This window comes from Nannobrachium achirus (genome assembly GCF_963921795.1).
Source record: "Nannobrachium achirus genome assembly, chromosome: 11".
Classification (NCBI taxonomy): Eukaryota; Metazoa; Chordata; class Actinopteri; order Myctophiformes; family Myctophidae; genus Nannobrachium; species Nannobrachium achirus.
This window is the reverse complement of record NC_137820.1, coordinates 42,628,999-42,648,176: the sequence shown is the minus strand read 5'-3', so window position 1 is coordinate 42,648,176 and position 19,178 is coordinate 42,628,999. Positions and strand designations below refer to the sequence as shown.

Genomic DNA, 19,178 nt, shown 5'->3' with positions numbered 1-19,178 from the left:
CATGTGGCGTACGTGATGTCAGAGCCTTTTATGAAGTGATGTCACAATGAGTCAGCGCTTGCGCCGATTTCCTCCGGAACAGCCTGATGTCAACAATCAGCCCGCATAAGGAGATTCCGAACGTTTCGCGCCGGTTAGGGAAAACCGCGCGTCGGGTCGGGTCGAGGCCCGGCACTGCACTCCGTGCCGCGGCGGGGAACGCGCGTGCCGAATCTGAAGCCGGTGGGACGAACGGTTCTCGAGATACGCGGATTACAGACACGCAGACAGACACACACGCAGAGACTTCTCGCATTTATAGATAGATTACCCTTATTAATGAGGCTAAAACAACCAACTTTTTTTAATTGACTTGAATTCGCTATAGAGCATCGCAGCGGAAGTGGATTCCTGGGGTCACTTAATATTCCCCATTCATTTTCGCCATAGACTTTTACAAAAATATTTATAACAATTATGTTAAGCCTCGAACCAAGCTAGTCGGCGACCTGGCCAACTCGGAACAATGTAAATAGGGAATGAATGCCCCGCCCTTTAATGCAAACCCCATTATACCTGTTTTCATAGGACCCGTTTTGACCATCTGTCTGCCTGTGTCCATTTATGCCCATATATGGAGATATCTGTATCTGTCTGTCTGTCTGTCGGCGTCCATTTTATGTCCATATATGGAGATCACTGCAGTTATAGTTCTGGGTCCATTTTATGCCCATATATGGAGATATCTGTCTATCTGCGTCCATTTTATGCCCATATATGGAGTATCTGTCTGTGCCTCCAACTGTGTTGCAGACACAGTGCCGGTTCCCCCTTTAATGCAAACCTCATTATACCTGTTGTCATAGGACCCGTTTTGAACATCTGTTTGCCTGTGTCCATTTATGCCCATATATGGAGATATCTGTATCTGTCTGTCTGCGTCCATTTTATGCCCATATATGGAGATCTTTGACCATCTGTTTGCCTCTGTCCATTTATGTCCATATATGGAGATATCTGTATCTGTCTGTCTGCAATCCATTTTATGCCCATATATGGGGGCATTCATTTTATGCCCATATATGGAGAACGCGCGTGCCCGTGGGACGAACGCCCATATATGGAGAACGCGCGTGCCCGTGGGACGAACGGTTCTCGAGATACGCGGATTACATACATACATACACACTCACAGAGATTTTTTGTTGACTCATGTGGCGTACGTGATGTCAGAGCCTTTTATGAAGTGATGTCACAATGAGTCAGAGCTTTCGCCGATTTCCTCCGGAACAGCCTGATGTCAACAATCAACCCTGCATAAGGAGATTCCGAACGTTTCGCGCCGGTTCGGGAAAACCGCGCGTCGGGTCGGGTCGAGACCCGGCACTGCACTCCGTGCCGCGGCGGGGAACGCGTGTGCCGAATCTGAAGCCGGTGGGACGAACGGTTCTCGAGTTACGCGGATTACAGACACACAGACAGACAGACACGCAGAGTCTTCTCGCATTTATAGATAGATTACCCTTATTAATGAGGCTAAAACAACCAACTTTTTTTAATTGACTTGAATTCGCTATAGAGCATCGCAGTGGAAGTGGATTCCTGGGGTCACTTAATATTCCCCATTCATTTTCGCCATAGACTTTTACAAAAATATTTATAACAATTATGTTAAGCCTCGAACCAAGCCATCCAGGATGGAGGTGAATCATGATCATATAACCTTTTTTTCTATGAAAAGAAAATTTTGAAAATCGCTAAACAAAGGGTAGTTATTAAATGTAGTATATCAAATAATGTAATATTAAAATATGTTTTCACATAGGATCAAAGGTTATATGATCATGATTCACCTCCATCCTGGATGGCTTGGTTCGCGAGGCTTAACATAATTGTTATAAATATTTTTGTAAAAGGCTATGGCGAAAATGAACGGGGAATATTAAGTGACCCCAGGAATCCACTTCCGCTGCGATGCTCTATAATAGCCTAATATTGGCATATTTATGGAAATATGCCTCTCAACTGTAGGCTACAGTAGACTACCCACTGTGTGTGTCTGGTCTGGAGTGTGAAGTGCAGTGCAGGCTGTGTGTTGACAGTGCCATCATGACGCACACCGGATGAACTTGGGAGGCTGAACCGCGGCTCAACGGGAAACATTTTGTTCCGCTGCGCGCTGCGCATGTAATCCCTGCTGTGCTGTGTGCCACGGTCTGCCACCTATTTCTGACCACAGCTCTCTGGCGAAAGCAAAGATTGATTTGTAACCGACGCTTATTGTTCATTTTTTTAAGCATTCAAGCCTCAAAGCTCTGCATTAGTTTTTACAGTTCAGAGCGAGACACCTGTTGGTTGAAAGGCTGCAAATAAGCTGTAAGTTAACGACTGTCGCGACTTACTTGCGAAACAACAACAACAACAACAACATAAATGGCTGAACCTGAACCAAGTGGCAAGAGATTTAAAAGCAACCTACCGACGTGTAAATGCCACCGAGCGTCTCTCGGCAGCAGAGCTAAACACAACCTGCCTGCCGTCGTGGAAGAGACGCTGTGCGGCGTGGCGACGTCGCTCATGGAGGTGGCGTACAGACTGGAGGCTCTGGTAAGCTCTCTGAGTGAGGTCGAGGAGGGGGGCATGAGGTATGGGGGGACGTGCGCGCAGCGCGCCAGCAGTGGTGTGAAGTAACTAAGTACATTTACTCAAGTAGGCTACTGTACTTTAGCGCTAGTAAGGTTTTGAGGTATTTTTATTTTCAATTTCCAATACTTTTACTTCTACTCACATCTCAGAGGCAAATACTGTACTTACTCCTACAATTATTATGCCAATACTTTTGTACTTTTACTCAAGTACATTTTGAATTCCAGACTTTTTACCTCATAGTATTTCTACATTACAGTATCGATACTTTTACTTAACATTTGAGTACTTTTTCCACCACTGGCAACCAGCTGCCTCACATGCAAACATTCTCTCTCTCTCTCTCTCTCTCTCTCTCTCTCTCTCTCTCTCTATCGACTGTTGATGGTTTAAATATTATGTGTAGGCTAGCCTGTATATAGGACCACAATGGAAACAAGTCCCCATGACCTTTTTGTGTTATCCTTTTGCCCTCGAACTTTATTCATTTTGTGACATTTGTGATGGGGGGTGGGGAGGGCCTCTAAATGTAAGTCAATAGCCTAATGATACCAATAATGTTGACATGGTCCTCCTCCATGGTGTTGAGTGCAAGTGATTGTAGTTCTACAGACATTTTCTCTCTCTGGGTGTCATCTTCCCCAATGACTAAAAGACATTTATGCCATGCTATGTTTTCATGTTAATCAACAGGCAAGTACATTTGAGCGGGACGACATAGCGCTGCCACGGGTGGCAGCATTCTTCCATCAGCAGTCTGTGGAAGAGCAGGCTCAGGCTGAAGCCATGCTGGACTACCTGTCAGAGCGGGGAGGACAGTACTGCAACAAAGACATACCGGTACTTCTGCTGAATACACTCCAGAAACTGCCAACGTTTTTTTTTTTTTTTTTTTTAAGATTTGTTTTGGGGCTTTTATTGGATAGGACAGTAGACTGACAGGAAATGGGGGGAGAGATGGGGAGCGACACGCGGCAAAGGTCGTCCGGATCGGGAATCGAACCGGCGACGCCGCCAGGCATCCATGCCTACGTGGCAATGCCTAAGTGGTGTGCACCTGGACCAGTGGACCAGTAGGCCAGTGGGCGCCCCCAAAACTGCCAAAGTTGAAAAATGATATATAACAACATTTAAAAATACAGTCTAAATTACATGTTCTGTGGACACGAATCCAAAGACTTTAGGTAGCCACTCTTCCTGGTGCCCACTATTCTCCCCCCAAAGTGCCCACACTTCCGGGTGCCCACATTTCCCTAGTGCCCACTCTTCCAAGGTGCCCAGCACCACCTTTCCTGTTACCATTCTGAATCCTATACTGCAAATGTATGCTGTGTCATGTGATTGTGTATAAATCAGGTTATATGAAGTACAGCAAGTCACTAGTGCCAGACCGATATATCCATTCATTGGCCGATGCGGTCTGCTTTTTAACTACTACGTTATAGTGTCCCTATTTTGTCATTATATTATTTTAGAAGGTTTTTTGCTAATTTTATAAAATGGCACGACTGCAACGCAACGTACTGTAGATTGTGCTTTGAGTTTTACAAATTGATTAGAAGTAATGTACGTTTTTTCATATATAGGCTTATATATTTTTACAAAATTTGCAAAACATCTGTAATTGGGTGGTCTAGGATTCTTTGAATCGGCATACAACTTGCATCTGTCAGGTTCTGCAAAGTCCCCACGCAATGCATTGACCATGCCAGTGTGGAAAGTCCCCATTCCAATGTTGGCACGAGATAAACGTGGGCACTTGAGAGTCTGCTCTAAATATGTCAGCTGGCACGCTCATCCCAAAGTAAAATATACTGTACTTCCTCTATTTAAATGCACTGCATAACTCTCTCAAAATACACGCGTGAAACGCATGGTGTATGCATCATGGCATGGCGTATGCATCATGGCATGGCGTCCCCATCGTGATCTACTGGTGTATGCCTAATACCGGTATATAGGGCCAGGGGGCTATTTATATATGTTACAGTATGTTCAAGAAACCAGGAAAAGTTGTCATGGAGCACTCGTTTTGACGTTCACCACACACTAATCACCACCAGATGGCGACGTCAGCCAATGGATAAGAGAGTTACGTCACGCTTTGAACTCGCCGCAGACCGGAAGTGTTTACTCTTTATTTACTAGCCTAGCCTAGCCTAGCCTAGCCTAGCCTAGCCTAGCCTAGCCTAGCCATTAGCTCCATTGTAGTCACTTGGACAGGGCGTTTAACGTGCGCTTGCCCAGGCCTTACGGCCTGGGCATAAATATAACGATTGCATTCACCACGGCTTCGTAACTCGCGCGGCGCTCCGCCGGCCGCGCGGCCCTGGCCCGCTCTTCGCGGCCACTCGCGCCTGCGGCGCTCGGGGGCGAAGAGCAGGACCAAGGTCCGCTGGCCTTCGCGCCGCTTGGGGCTTCGTGGACCCAGGGGGGCCTCGTAACTCGTTTGGGCTTCGTGGATACAGGGGGGCTTCGGTAGCCGCTCGCAGTGTCGTGGACAATAGAGCGGCGCACCGCCTGGAATACGTTGTTGTGGCGACCGCTTGCTCCGCCCCGTGCCGCATCACGAGTGCTCCGCGTCTCGAATGTGCTGGTTCTCTTATATCCGGTGACATATACACCACAAATACATACAGTAAGTGCAATACTGTATGTTGTCTCTGTTGGGTGGAAACCTCATATTATGACATAGGCCATTAGTGTAGCATTATGATGAAATTAGCACAATTTTGCTGTGTGAACTAGGCCACAAATTCTTGGTCAGTACTGTAGTACAGTGAATGGAATAGTCATAGTTGGAAACATACACTGTACAACAGTGGTTCCCAAACATTTTGGCTCGAGACACAAAAGAGAAATGAGATGTTTGCCCCGGACCCAAACTAGTGAAAATAGCAGATCTGTAACCTGACAACGCATTGCTTCACACGCGTTGTGAGCTTGTAGATCGGCTATTTACACTACTTCTGAAACTTTTCACGAATGTATTCATGGGAAATTATTCAATGTCTTAGTTTTTTATTTATTTTTATTATTATTATTTATCAAATACTTTTGAAAGTAGGTATTTACTCGCGACTCATAAAAATTGGTCCGCGACCCAAAGACGGGTCCCGACCCACTGTTTGGGAAACAGTGCCGCACAACAGGGCATTGCAGTGCAGAAAGGCAGTGCTCAACGGGTGGGGGGGCTGGGCTTGGGCTTAAAAGTGAGATGGTGTTTGGTGAGATAGAAGCTGGCCGGTGAGAGGGGTAGAGGGCTGTACCCCCCGGGGTTTTACCCTTGGCCCGGTTCTAATGCGCCTGCCAGGGGTGTACATTTCCCCTGAGTTCCGGAAAATCGGTGAGATTAATGTGAAGGCAGAGGGACAGTGTATTAATTGTGTTTCCAGATGTGTGTGTGTGTGTGGTGTGTGTGTGTGTGTGTGTGTGTGTGTGTGTGTGTGTGTGTGTGTGTGTGTGTGTGTGTGTGTGTGTGTGTGTGTGTGTGTGTGTGTGTGTGTGTGTGTGTGTGTGTGTGTGTGTGTGTGTGTGTGTGTGTGTGTGTGCGCGCGCAGGGGTGTCGCAACAGATTCTGGGCCCTGGGTACTTTAACTATTGAAAAATAGCAGATATACAAGCTCACAGCGCTGCAACGAGTGCTGCGAGCTTGTAGATCTGCTATTTTTGAAAAATCGGGAAAATGTGTGCATGTTTCTATGTCAGTGGTGCTCAAACTTTTTCATGTGAAGGACCCCCAAAATGATATGTATTTGGCCACAGATCCCCATGTCAAAATATTTCGTTCCAGGGACCCCCCCAGAAGCAACATTTGAGTTACAAATGTTCGCCTAAAAAATACATATATTCAAAGATTTGCACACATTTTCACGACGTTTAAAAAAATAGCTAAAGACATGCCCCTCCACCTTGGGCCCTAGTAACTCAGTCCCACTCCCCCCCCCCCACCCTTGTGACGCCCCTGTGTGTGTGGAGGGGGGGAGGGGTGGTGTTACAGCTCGGATACGTGTCTTCTTTCTCTCTCCTCGGGTTTTATGACTCATGCAAAATCGGTCCTGAGTGAGACCACTCAGGCTCCATCATCGGCGATTTGGGACACCTTGTTATCGCCAATGATCTTATGGGCTGAACAGGGCGTCCATCTTGTGACAACATCGTCACTTTCTGTGTGTTTTGGGAAGCCCGGTGTGTGTGTGTGTGTGTGTGTGTGTGTGTGTGTGTGTGTGTGTGTGTGTGTGTGTGTGTGTGTGTGTGTGTGTGTGTGTGTGTGTGTGTGTGTGTGTGTGTGTGTGTGTGTGTGTGTGTGTGTGTGTGTGTGTGTGTGCCACATGAACCCATGTGTCCCTATCCTGGATGTAATAATAGGCAATCTTTCAGTGTAAATAGCCAAACTTTTGGTTAAAAATAGCAGATCTACAACGCATTGCATTGTGATGTCTTGAAAGCTTGTACATGTGCCATTTTCGGGGGAAGCGATTTGGTGTATAAAGAATATTGGATTTAAGTGGTTGAGGGCCTGTACACACAGCGGGCATGACAAATACATAAAGTACATGTGAAATATTTAGCATCATAACTTTAGCATTTAACTTTTTTCAGCATCATAACTATGACTAATTCATACACAAAAATCTGCATGTCTCTGTCTGTCACAGAGGCCAGGCTGTGAGGTGGTGTGCACGGTGCTACCGGCCCTGGAGCTGACCCTGGGCCAGTGGAAGGAGGAGATGGCCATGCTGGAGGCAGTGAGCCGGCTGGCCCGCGACCACGGCGACCCGCACACGGCCAGCGTGGTCAAGAACCGCTTCTTGGCGCCGTTGGTCTCCCGCATCAAGCTGGCGGGGGACCTCCTCACCAACGCCCGCAGGGTGGGCTGTGCCAGCGACCGCTCGGGGGGCTTTGGGGAGTACCTCATCAACGAACTTCAGGAAGAGCTCACCAGTGTATGAGACAATAATTAATCATGCCACTCAGTGATTATTTAATGAGCCTACTCAGGTATGATGAGGTGCAGCAGAGGATGTGATTGAAGATGTTGACCAGTCGATCTGGGATACCCATTCAGCACCACCTCCCTTTTTTTGTGTAGAGCAGGGGTCTTCAACAGGGGATCCGGGACCCCTAGGGTGTCCTCAGAGTTACTACAGGGGGTCCTCCAAATCTTTGTGGGATAAGAACTTTATTTTTTCTACACTAACCACTTGAACCCTAGTATCCCTATTCTGTGTGGAACATTAGCCAAGAATAGCCGATCTACAAGCTCACACCTTGTAGATCAGCTATTCTTGGCAAAGAGGTTTGGTGTGGAGGGAAAAGAAGAACAGACTAAGTATTGACGGTTCAAGCGGTTCACTGTCTAAAAATACACATTAAATCAACAACCTACACTGATGATAGTGCTGTCAAACAAGTCTAAGATGGCTAAGAAAACTATGATTTTTTTAAATCTGCAACACAATTTTATACAATACCTAGTGGGGGTCCCTGCTTCATCTCTCTCTCAGCTAAGGGGTCCTTGAACATTGAAGACCCCTGGTGTAGTTTGGCTCCTCCCCTTTCTTAGTCCACTTCCTCCTGGGTGCTTGTGTGTTTGTTCCTACTAACAACAACACTACATGTTTAAGGCAGTGGTGCATGGCAGAATCTTTCTTGAGAGATTATGAACCAGTAAAGTATCCACATCCACTTATTCTGGGTTAAAATGTTCGTCCAAAAGACACAATCTACAAGCTTGCAAATGCATCGTGAGTGAGCTCCATTGGTCGGCTATTTTCAGCGAAGATATTTGGTGTAGGCAGAGAAGGATCGGGGGGGGCAAGTTGTACGTTTTATTAAAGTTGTTCTTCAGCTGCAACCGTGTCAGAAGAACACTTGCAACTCACTCCTTGGTCTCGACCCACTGACTGAATAGCACTATGCAGCATCAGCAAGGTTGACTGAGGATAAACAATATGGGGTCCAGTACTTTTACTCGGTGGTGGAAAAATGTCTTAGTTAAGTAAAAGTATCAATACTGCAATGTAGAAATGGGCTACTCTGTTACAAGTAAAAGTCCGGAATTAAAAATGTAGTAGTAAAAGTACAAAAGTATTGGTATAAAAATGTACTTAAAGCACCAAAAGTACTCATTATGCAGAATGTCCCATTTCACAAGTTTTCAAATGTATAAAATGTGTGAAAATCTTCTGAAAGCAGATCTCCAAGCTCACAATGCGTCACATCGCAGATGCTTTGTGAGCGGCAAGTAAAGTACTTAAAAGTACTTAAATGTTACTTTCCCCCACTGCTGTTGCTGTATGTATGTGAGTAGATCACTTGCATATTTTGAAGTAGTAAAGGACAATGGTGATCCATAGAGACTGAGAATTATGTTACCATCAAGCGAGTAAAATCTCATTCGCTATATGTACTTGTCTCTGAAGGATGACAGGAAACAAATGTCTGCATTGGTGATGAAAAAGTTGCCAATAGACTGAGGAGGAGGAATGTATTTTCAATGTTGCTGTCCAATTGGCAAGATGATACATTTAGAATATATTTTGATTGCATGAAGATGAATGAATCTCGTGGTTGCTGCTAGTTGTGATTTAGATTCACACCAGTAAGACTCCCTAATCGAGAGATAAGCGACTGTCAGGTCGCACACACAAACTTTAGAAGGCAATCGTAGCCACATCAGGCCTTTACGGTTGGTGTTTGTTCAAGGCATCTGTGACGTGGTTACGAATCTTACGATAGCATTTGAACCTCACACAAACAGCACCTGGATCTCCCACAGAGTTGAACTTTGAGTGCAGATTAGAGTACACACTTATTTATTTTTATTTTTTTGTGGACATTTATAGAACAAATCCAGACAGTTATTGCAGTGTTGTTGATATGTTTGGAAGTTTGTCTTGAGTTTTGGCTGTGTGGCATAATAGGAAAATTAGATAAAGGTCTTTGTGTTGGGGTTTATTTCCAATCAAAGCATCACCTTTAAAACGGCATATACCAAAGCATGTTTGCACTCAGGTCCAATCCTTCTAAAGGGCAAAGCTTTGCTCTCTGATGCATATCACATTCTTACTACGTTATCCTCATAAAATTGGTGTTGTTCTGGTATGATATTATAAGGATCAGTTACATGCAGTAAAATCCCCAGTGTTCATTTAACTTGCACCCTTACTACGGGTTCATTTGCATCTATCTTTACACTCTGAGCGTAACACTGTGGATTTTACTGTGCACATTTATATTTTATGACAGACTGTCATCTGTCTGTCATATAATATCTGCCTTTTGATAACCTACAAATATATTTTACTGCCACTCAACTTAGATCAGTGCTTCTCAGCATGGTGTCTCTCTCTTGGATTCACATTTTGTGTTGACTATAATTTTACTAGCAGTGGTAGAAAGTAACCCAAGTGCATTTACTCAAGTACTGTACTTAAGTACAGTTTTGGTGGTAGTTTTACTTACTGGAGCATTACTTCTACTCCACTACATCTCAGAGGCAAATATTGTACTGTTTACTCCACTACTGTACTTTTACTGAAGACATTTTTGCAACACCTCGTAAGCTTGTAGATCGGCTATTTTCAAATAGACAAAGTTTAAATATGACTGAAGTGGTTAATGTATGTTTTGTAATAATAATCCAAATCTACAAAGTAACTAGTAAGTAGTAACTATACAGTAGTGTTCTAATTGTTGTGGAGTAAAAAGTACAATATTTGACTCTGAGATGTAGTGGAGTAAAAGTTAAAGTATAAAAATAAAGTCAAAGCAAAGTCAAAGCACCTCAATACTTAAGTACTGTACTTGCGTAAGTGTACTTAGTTACTTTACACCACTGTGTGTTCTTACTGTCATTGGCTGCAGGCCCAGGCTGAACATCATGCTGTTGGTGTCTCAATCTACTGATTGAAAAACACGCTCCATCTATTTATCATAACCTTATTTATTTATCATGAACACATTTATAATGTATCCCATTACAACATATCATCTTCATGACGTCAACAAACTTCATTTTAATCCTTTTTAAATTCCTTCTGGGCTCTGATGGGCTGTTTGTTTCCCAAAATAATGGTAAACTGATTTGGGTTATTTATTTTAAATCAAGTAATATATTTGAATTCCATTTATTTTCCTTTTTTGTTGTGTGCCACATTGTGGCATGTTGTGTGTCTACTTTATGAAATATTAATAAAGTTTTGATCATTATGCACCAAGTATTCTGCTTTCTTTACTTTGGACTGCTTTTGAAAACAAAAGCAATTTTCTTCCAATACATTGTTATTTTTTTTTTTTATCTGATCATCTGATTACTTACATAGGTGATGTTCCAGTTCACATTATCTGTTGACTAGATTCTGTTCCACAAAACTGCACCAAAGGTCCCAAATATTAACTCACTACTGCCATCTAGCGAGAACAGAACTTCAAGGCTACTACAGACAACAGTTTCAGGGGGAATGTTGGATAAAAGTGAAACCAACAGACAAGAAAGTGTGATGTTTCAAAGTAAATGAAAATAAATTAAGATCTGTATCAAATAATAATCCAAACCATCATTGTTTAATCCCTGTATTTTCAGCTGTAGGCCTATGCCCTGTTTTCACACTCAGGGCTGGACAACAGGCCCACACCTACCAGCAGGCTTTTGGCATACAGCTGCTATTGTTAAAAAACAAACAAGAAAACAACAAACACATCCTACCTTGCAATTATTTTAAGACAAACGAACATTGTGTAGGCCTCTGTCTTCCCACACCACACAGCTATGATTGAATTCGTATAGTCTATACTTTATACCATTTATTTCTCATTTTAAAGGCTATAATTTGAATGTGTAGTGTAGATGTGTATTAGTCATCACCATGACTCACAGTATTGTTCTATTTATGTTGTGTTGTTCTAATTCGAGGCAGTCCTGCTCTCTTTACATTATATTATTGCCCACAGACAGTTAGGGGTAATTGTACACTAATTGCCGTGAAGTTGTAAAAACCCCTCCCTGTGCGCCCATGGCAGCCCATTGGTCAGAGCTGTGAGCTGTCAGAAAGCAGAGCAACGCCCCCTTCTACTCAGCCCAAACATATAAGCGTGCTGGGGTCCCATCATCAGCAACAGGTACCTAAAGGGGTGCAGCAGCACAAATAGACAAAGTTGTGGAAAAAAGCACAACTACATTCCTCTTAGTAACTACCCATCATTATTGTAGTTTGTGTGTTGTAGTGTAGCTGCTCAAGGATCTTAATATTATACTTTCTTTTGCCCCCAAGCTTTCTTTCTTTTTCTTTTTTCTCTGGACATTTGACAACTGTTAGGCTACTTTGTTACAAAAGTTGGAGGTGGGATTTTTCGCATTGTTTTGCTATTACCATTTTTTTATCATCAGTGAAACATGGAGTTGTCGGATATTTCCTTCCCCATCACCTCCGCCGATGACTTCTACGACGACCCGTGCTTCAACACGAGCGACATGCACTTCTTCGAGGACCTGGACCCCCGGCTGGTCCATGTTGGCCTCCTGAAGGCCGCCGGCGGCGGGGGCGGCGACGGCGACAGCGCCCACGGCCACCACCACCACCCCAGCGGCCACCACGGCATCCACAACGAGGACGAGCACGTCCGGGCGCCCAGCGGCCACCACCAGGCCGGCAGGTGCCTGCTGTGGGCGTGCAAGGCGTGCAAGCGCAAGACCACCAACGCCGACCGCAGGAAGGCGGCGACCATGCGTGAGCGGCGGCGGCTGAGCAAGGTCAATGACGCCTTCGAGACGCTGAAGCGCTGCACGTCCGCCAACCCCAACCAGCGGCTGCCCAAGGTGGAGATCCTGCGCAACGCCATCAGCTACATCGAGTCGCTGCAGGCGCTGCTGCGCGGCGGTCAGGACGACGGCTACTACCCGGCGCTGGAGCACTACAGCGGGGACTCGGACGCGTCCAGCCCCCGGTCCAACTGCTCCGATGGGATGGTGAGTTGTTGCTGTTGTTGTTATAGCTGTTTATTATAGGATTTGATGGATTGGTTGGTTGAATACTTTATTAGAAGTTTGCATAAGAAAATGTAGGCTACATGACACTATACAGTTCACTGATACAAGTTCAACTATAAAGGATCACCACAAGAAAGATGTTGAAAGCAAATTGAGGTCCCTTTGTAGGTTGTACTACTCAGTTCAATACAACATGAAATGACAGACAAATACAACAGTAGTCTACTATGCAAATAATATCATTGTAAGACAGTCCAAAAACAGAATAAAAAAATAAACGGCCTACGATTTATTAAAGTAGGTCTATGTGTTCATTCATTTGACTAATTGGAATTTAACCAATTAACCAACCCCAAGTTTTTAGGCTATAGCAGATGGCTGCAATGTTGTAGTCTCTAGAAGTTTGAATGAAGTTTTCTTCATTCAAATTGCTTGCGTTTTTACATAGACCTACTTGTATTAATTAGGCCTATTGTCATATGGATTCGGGTTGAATGCAAACTAAAAAGAAAAAAATGTATCTAAACTCAATCATATGTTTCTCTCTCCAGATGGATTTTAATGGCCCAACATGCACGTCGTCATCAGCCAGAAGAAGCAGTTATGACAGCTCGTATTTCGCTGAGACGCCAAATGGTAAGAAAGAACCTCCTCGCCAGCTCGCTCACTCCATTCCACTCATTTTTTATCAACAAATTGTCATTTTGTGTGTGTGTGTAGCAGCCTATATATGGCTGCTTCAACACCATAAGATCCGTGTTTTTCTCTAACACGTCCCGTCTCTTTTTTGTGTGTGTTTTTTTTAAAAGCAGGTGCCAAAAGCGACAACAAGAGCTCAGTGATCTCCAGCCTGGACTGTCTATCGAGCATCGTGGAGAGGATCTCCACGGATTCCACAGTGCTGCTGGCGGCCCCGCAGGACGGCTCCTGCGGCTCCTCGGAGGGCAGCAGCGGCGGCAGCGAGCCCTGCTCCCCGCAGACAGGCTCCGTGCTGGGGGAGAGCAGCGGGCCCTCCGTGCCCTCACCCACCAACTGCCCCCGGGCCCCGGCCATCTACCAGGTTCTCTGAGAGCCACGACGAGTTGAACTGAGAAGAAGGGACACTTATTAAGAAAAAAACTGGACAATTATTATTATTATTTTTCTACTATTCTTCTGCAGAGGATCCAGTTGAGCGAGAAAAGAATAAAATAGAAAAACGTGCCCGAAGTCCAGCCAGCGGCGGATCGAATGATTTTTTTCATTATTTTTATTTTTTTACTGAAGATAGGAGGGTTAATTTTGGCCAAATGAAATCGGCACATTCCTCCAACTACGAGGCCTACTCCATTATGTCATGCATTGCGAACGAAGAAGTCACGTTTTTTTTAATTAAATTCTCAAATAGACATGCTATGTAAACGTAGAGAAAAAGACCATTTTGGGGGTTTTCTGAAGTGTAAAGAAAAAAAGTTAGCATTTAGGCTACTACTACTATTTCATTCTCATTTTCATATAAGGACGGCGGACCATTTATTGTTTTTGTACATGTGTAAATAAGAGCTGATTTGTTACAACGCGCGACGAAAAGTATTAATATTTGTATTTAAATGTTTCCTTGTCTATTCTGTGTGTTTGTTGTGAGAAATGGTAAACTTTATATTTATACATCTAAAAATGAGTGAAAGTTATTATAACGAATAAATGAACTTGGCTATTTATACAAATACATGCCTCATTATTTATTCTGCATGCACTGTATAGCCTAGGGGTGTTTTTGTAGCAGAAGTTGCAGAACCATTTAAATTGTATATCTTTTTTCTATATATATTTTGTATCCATCCTCATGTTTTTTTCATGAAGTAGGCTAGCCTACAATCAGATTGCCGAATAATTTGTGAAAATGTGCTTTGGGTTAAAACACGTGGATTTTACTGTATGCCTATAGGCCTATAGACTAGTGTAAACACCATTTTCCAAACCCGAAATTCTATCAATATTTTAGCAACTATAACTGCATGTCATTGCATTGTTTTGTTAATGAGCTTCTAATTCTGAAAAAGTATAGGCTTATAGGCGATAACCTGCAATATTTATGGAACAATATGAACTTGAGTTCTTGATAGACTATTATCATATTTTGCAAGACGATGAATTAATTATCGAAAGCCAGAATGTTAGTTTTGTCTTTGCAGGATAAACACGTTATACATTAAAGGCTATAAGTTGAACTAGCCTATTTTAATATATTTGTTCGTTCCATTATATTGTTTTACTGTAAAAAGAAAAATAAGAAAAATAAGAAGAGGGTATTCAGGGCAAGCTTTCATAATAACAACGGTAGGCTGCACAACCGCGAATCCGCGATCATTAGCCTACATAGAATATAGGCCTATTATTTAATCGTACAAAATGCTGGGCAAATGCAATATAGCATTGGGTCTCCACGTAATATCTGCTCTTTGAATAGCCTATATAGCCTTATTTAACTAAAAGCTTTGCTTCTGGAAGTCCCTGATCCTGGATTCCTGGCACAAAATATTTGGGAGATGGGAGTCCACGGCCAAATGTAGGTCTATATCATTTTGGGGGTCCCTGACATATAAACGTTTTTTGTAAACGAATGCCTTATTGGTAATGACTATTGATCATCGTGTCACACAAAATGAAAATAAAGGTAACAGTTTTGGATATGTGAGGTTTCCACCTGACAGAGATGATAATTATTATGTAATGCTCTAATACAATTTTTGTAATGATTATATAATAGGCCTAATACAATAATAATAATTATTATAATAGACTAATCCTAATAGTATAATAATGCACTTTATTTATATAGCGCCTTTCAAAAAACAAGGTTTACAAGGTGCAGTAAATGTATAGGTATATACAAGCAGTGGTGGAAAAAGTAGGCTATAGGCCTACTCACATATTTTACAAATAGCCTAGGTATAAAATAGTAGGGCTAAAGTGGTATGTTTTATAATATTATAATTTATATCTGCAAAGTAACTAGTAACTAAAGTTTCCAAATAAATAGAGTAAAAGTACAATATTTGGATCCGAGATCTAGTGTAGAAGTAAAAGTATTGGAAATTGTAAAATACTCAAGTAAAGTACAAATACCTCAAAATTGTACTTAAGTAAATGTACTTAGTTACTTTACACCACTGGATACAAGTAACACAAATAACACCATCAAAATAGAAAACAGAAATAAATTAAACAATAAAACACAAGTTACCATGTTGTTACAAATCATCTATAATAATAAGTAAGAAACCTATATCAGTTATTAGCCTAGATACTCCTTTTGAGGTTGTTCTTTGTGTTTTGTAGGCTTTGACATTATGCAATTATTAACATAATAAGCCTGTATGAAGACAACTGCGCCGTCAAGACAGGCACCAGGCAGGATTATTTCAGTTCTCTCCCCAGTAACACTAACACAATTTACTATGACCTTCAGGTCATCTAGTTCTCGTAGACATGAATAGAAGACAATAATCGAGGAAGTGGCGCCATCAAGTGGTTTAAATGTAAAGAACAGTTCACTAGGCAGGGAGTCTCTGGTTTTCCCAATCATTCAAAAGACAATAGGAGGCAGTTTAGAAAGAGGAAAGATGGTAGAAGCATGACAAAAAGTACAGAGGTGGACTTAGAGATAATATTATCTCCAAGTCAATATTACAATTTAGGCATTTGGCAGACGCTCTTAATCCAGAGCGATTTACAATAATACATCAACATCAATACAGGGTGATAGGCTACATCAACATGAATACATTGAATGCATATAAATAGAAAAAAGTAGGTAGACTTAGACCTATTCAATAATCTTTTATATTTAAAAAAAACATAAGAAATGCTAAATGACATGTATGGTCATTGTGCAAATTGCAATATTATCATTATAGGCCTAATACAAATGTAAAGGGTTACAAGTGCTCCTCCGACCTATGCCTCCCTCTCAGCTTCCCTACCATCCCATAGAAAATGTCTATTGTTGGACATTAAATATCAATACATTAAAAAACGTTAATTACAATCAAACAGTGACTCTGTCTCTGAGGACCCACAACCCCCAAGGGCCCCTGTGGGCCAGTGATAAAATAGGCATATGTATGTAACGGAGGTGATCCGAACCTCCCCACCCGGTTTCAAACCCGGGTCTCCCACGTGAATGTCCAATATCTTAACCATTACTCCAAAGGGACAGCCCTATGGAATGAGAGCAGATACTAGACTTTTGAGGCTTCAGGCTGGGGCTGCAACTCTCTCCACCACACTCACCCCCTTTTGACCTCCTCCTACTGGGAAGCCCGGATCCGGGTCACGGCACCAATGTAACGGAGGTGATCCGAACCTCCCCACCCGGTTTCGAACACGGGTCTCCCACGCGAAAGTCCAATATCTTAACCATTACTCCAAAGGGAGTTCCTGAGGGACCAAGGGGACCGTGATGAGGAGAGGCACATACAGGAGCAGCAAAGAGGAGGAGAGGGAAAAGGCAGCTGCACAGCGTGCTGAACGATACCTCTCTATTTGAGAAGCTTGTGGACAAGATGTAGTTGATGACTTTGGCTGTTAAAAAAATAGCAGATAATAAGCTTATAGCATATCTGCCATGTCACTTTTAGCAGCACTATTGAGCTTGTAGCTCTGCTATTTTAGAAAGATCTTGAAATTAAATATGCAAATATTTATAATCTTTTATATTCTGAAGTAAACATTCTGGGGGGTCCTTGGCCATATCATTTTGGGTGTCCTTGACATGATAGGATTTGAGCACCACTATACAGCAACATAAATTGCTCATAAAACTGTTACGATTAAGGTTTTATGTAGGAAATGTTTTCAGCTCCTCGCAAAATGAATTTGGGACCCCCTTTTGTGGGCAGAAACCTCATAGCCGTATTTAAACGCATTACATAAGTGCAGTGGGACACGTTTTGAGCTTGTAAATCAGTTTTTGCTACTTTTGACATTATTTAACTATGTATTTAGTTATACTTGCTATGTTAACTTTATGAACTTAAATACATTGGACATAAAGAAATACATTTCTAATACTAGTCAGTAAACTTGTGGACTGAAGTATGCTCATATGCCATTTGCAGATAGGAATATTTTTTTATTATAGTGTCCTGCACCACAGATGCCCAGAGCGCACAGGCAGACACTCACAAAACATAACATAAAATGTACATAAATCAATATACACCACAAACAAAACAAGATACTGCTTAAATTAAATGCAACTTAATGTTCGTTTTTTGAATTAAGTGAAGGTGGTGGTCCATGTGTGGTCTACAATGTAGACCGTGCCTGAGACATGCAGGGAACTCGTCTAAGCAGAAACCTCATTCGGTATCTGACAGCGTTCCCACACAGGTCCCCCTCCTGGCCGTCTGCACCATCCACGCCATCCTCACCAGCAGGGCCCGGGTGTTCCTCCAGGATATCTCCTGCTGTCACACATATCCACACAGGATGCAGCATGCAGCACCTTGGGCGCAAAGATGGGCCTGATCTCCAGAGACAGGAAGATTGAACGCCAGCGGGTCTTCAAATGGCCAAAGGTACGCTCAATGTTTCTACCACTAGCGTGGTGCCTGTTGTACCTTGCCTGGACTCTGCCTGTGAAGCAAAATGTACTTTGTAAATCTATTGTGTATTTCAAAGTCACCAAAGTACTCTGTGTTTTTATATGGCAGAGTAAGAGCGTTCTTACCTGCTAGAGGCTTACGGTGCGGCGTCATGAGAGCCACCGGCTGCTGCAAGCAGGGATACCCTCCATCCCCCAACAGGACGTACCCTGCTGGAGGATACAGGGCCTGTTTAAAGAACGGTGACCTTCTCATGACAAGGGCATCGTGGACAGTGCCAGGTTGTCCGACCTAAATGTCCAAAAACCTGCCATCTGCATCACAGATAACCTGCAGCACCAGGAAGGGGAAACGTTTTGTCTACGTAACACTTTTTCTGTGTCATTTTAGGGGGGACGATGCGGACATGACACCCATCGATGGCACCAGCAGCATGGCGGAATGCGTAATTTCCAGTTGCCCATGCAAACCCGGCCCCCACCTGCACCATCTCCTCGGGGGTGGGGAAATGGATGACACGGTGGAAGACCCCCGTCATCATCTCCTCCAACACCTTGTGGATGATCCTGCAGGCGGTGGAGAGTGGCATGCCATAGGCATCTCCTGTCACCATGTAGGACACCCAGAGGGCGGCCAGTACAGGGTCACCAGCACCTTCATCTCATGGCTCCAGCCGTGGTCCTTCTCCCGGGGCAGCATTTGAATAAACATTAACACTTGCCCTGGATAGCCGTAGGGCTGGTCTGGTGTCAATAACACTGAAGTATCAGATAGGGCAGGGGTGGGCAACTTTGATGATGGCGAGGGCCACTATATTTCCACCTTCACTCTAGAGGGCCACATTGCATATTGCTGTGTCCTGCGTCATTCTAGTATCTCATACAAAAGAAGCAAAAATGGCAGATCTACAAGCTCAAAACACATCGCAGATCTGCTATTTTGCTTCTTTTGAATTGGAATCCTGATTATTT

At 43.2% G+C, this 19,178-nt stretch overlaps 2 protein-coding genes across 2 annotated transcripts; both read left to right on the top strand.

The window, feature by feature from the left end:
• The first annotated feature begins 2,210 nt into the window (after nucleotides 1-2,210).
• On the top strand, nucleotides 2,211-10,031 carry LOC308294569 (soma ferritin). Its single transcript, XM_080737302.1, has 3 exons — nucleotides 2,211-2,586; nucleotides 3,319-3,465; nucleotides 7,284-10,031. Exons 1-3 carry the CDS (start codon nucleotides 2,413-2,415, stop codon nucleotides 7,575-7,577), a joined length of 615 nt encoding a protein of 204 aa, XP_080593428.1. The 5' UTR covers nucleotides 2,211-2,412; the 3' UTR covers nucleotides 7,578-10,031.
• Nucleotides 10,032-12,022: 1,991 nt separating this feature from the next.
• On the top strand, nucleotides 12,023-13,685 carry myod1 (myogenic differentiation 1; the record flags this gene model as incomplete). The annotated part of the gene is made up of 3 exons (XM_080737089.1): nucleotides 12,023-12,595; nucleotides 13,168-13,252; nucleotides 13,429-13,685. 3 exons carry the CDS (start codon nucleotides 12,023-12,025, stop codon nucleotides 13,683-13,685), a joined length of 915 nt encoding a protein of 304 aa, XP_080593215.1.
• Nucleotides 13,686-19,178: the final 5,493 nt, after the last annotated feature.

Excerpts from the sequence above, each read along its gene's own strand:
- LOC308294569 (XM_080737302.1), top strand. The coding sequence starts at position 2,413 with ATGGCTGAACCTGAACCAAGTGGCAAGAGATTTAAAAGCAACCTACCG. Across the intron at positions 2,587-3,318 it reads CGTACAGACTGGAGGCTCTG|GCAAGTACATTTGAGCGGGA; the intron begins GTAAGCTCTCTG and ends GTTAATCAACAG. Across the intron at positions 3,466-7,283 it reads ACTGCAACAAAGACATACCG|AGGCCAGGCTGTGAGGTGGT; the intron begins GTACTTCTGCTG and ends TGTCTGTCACAG.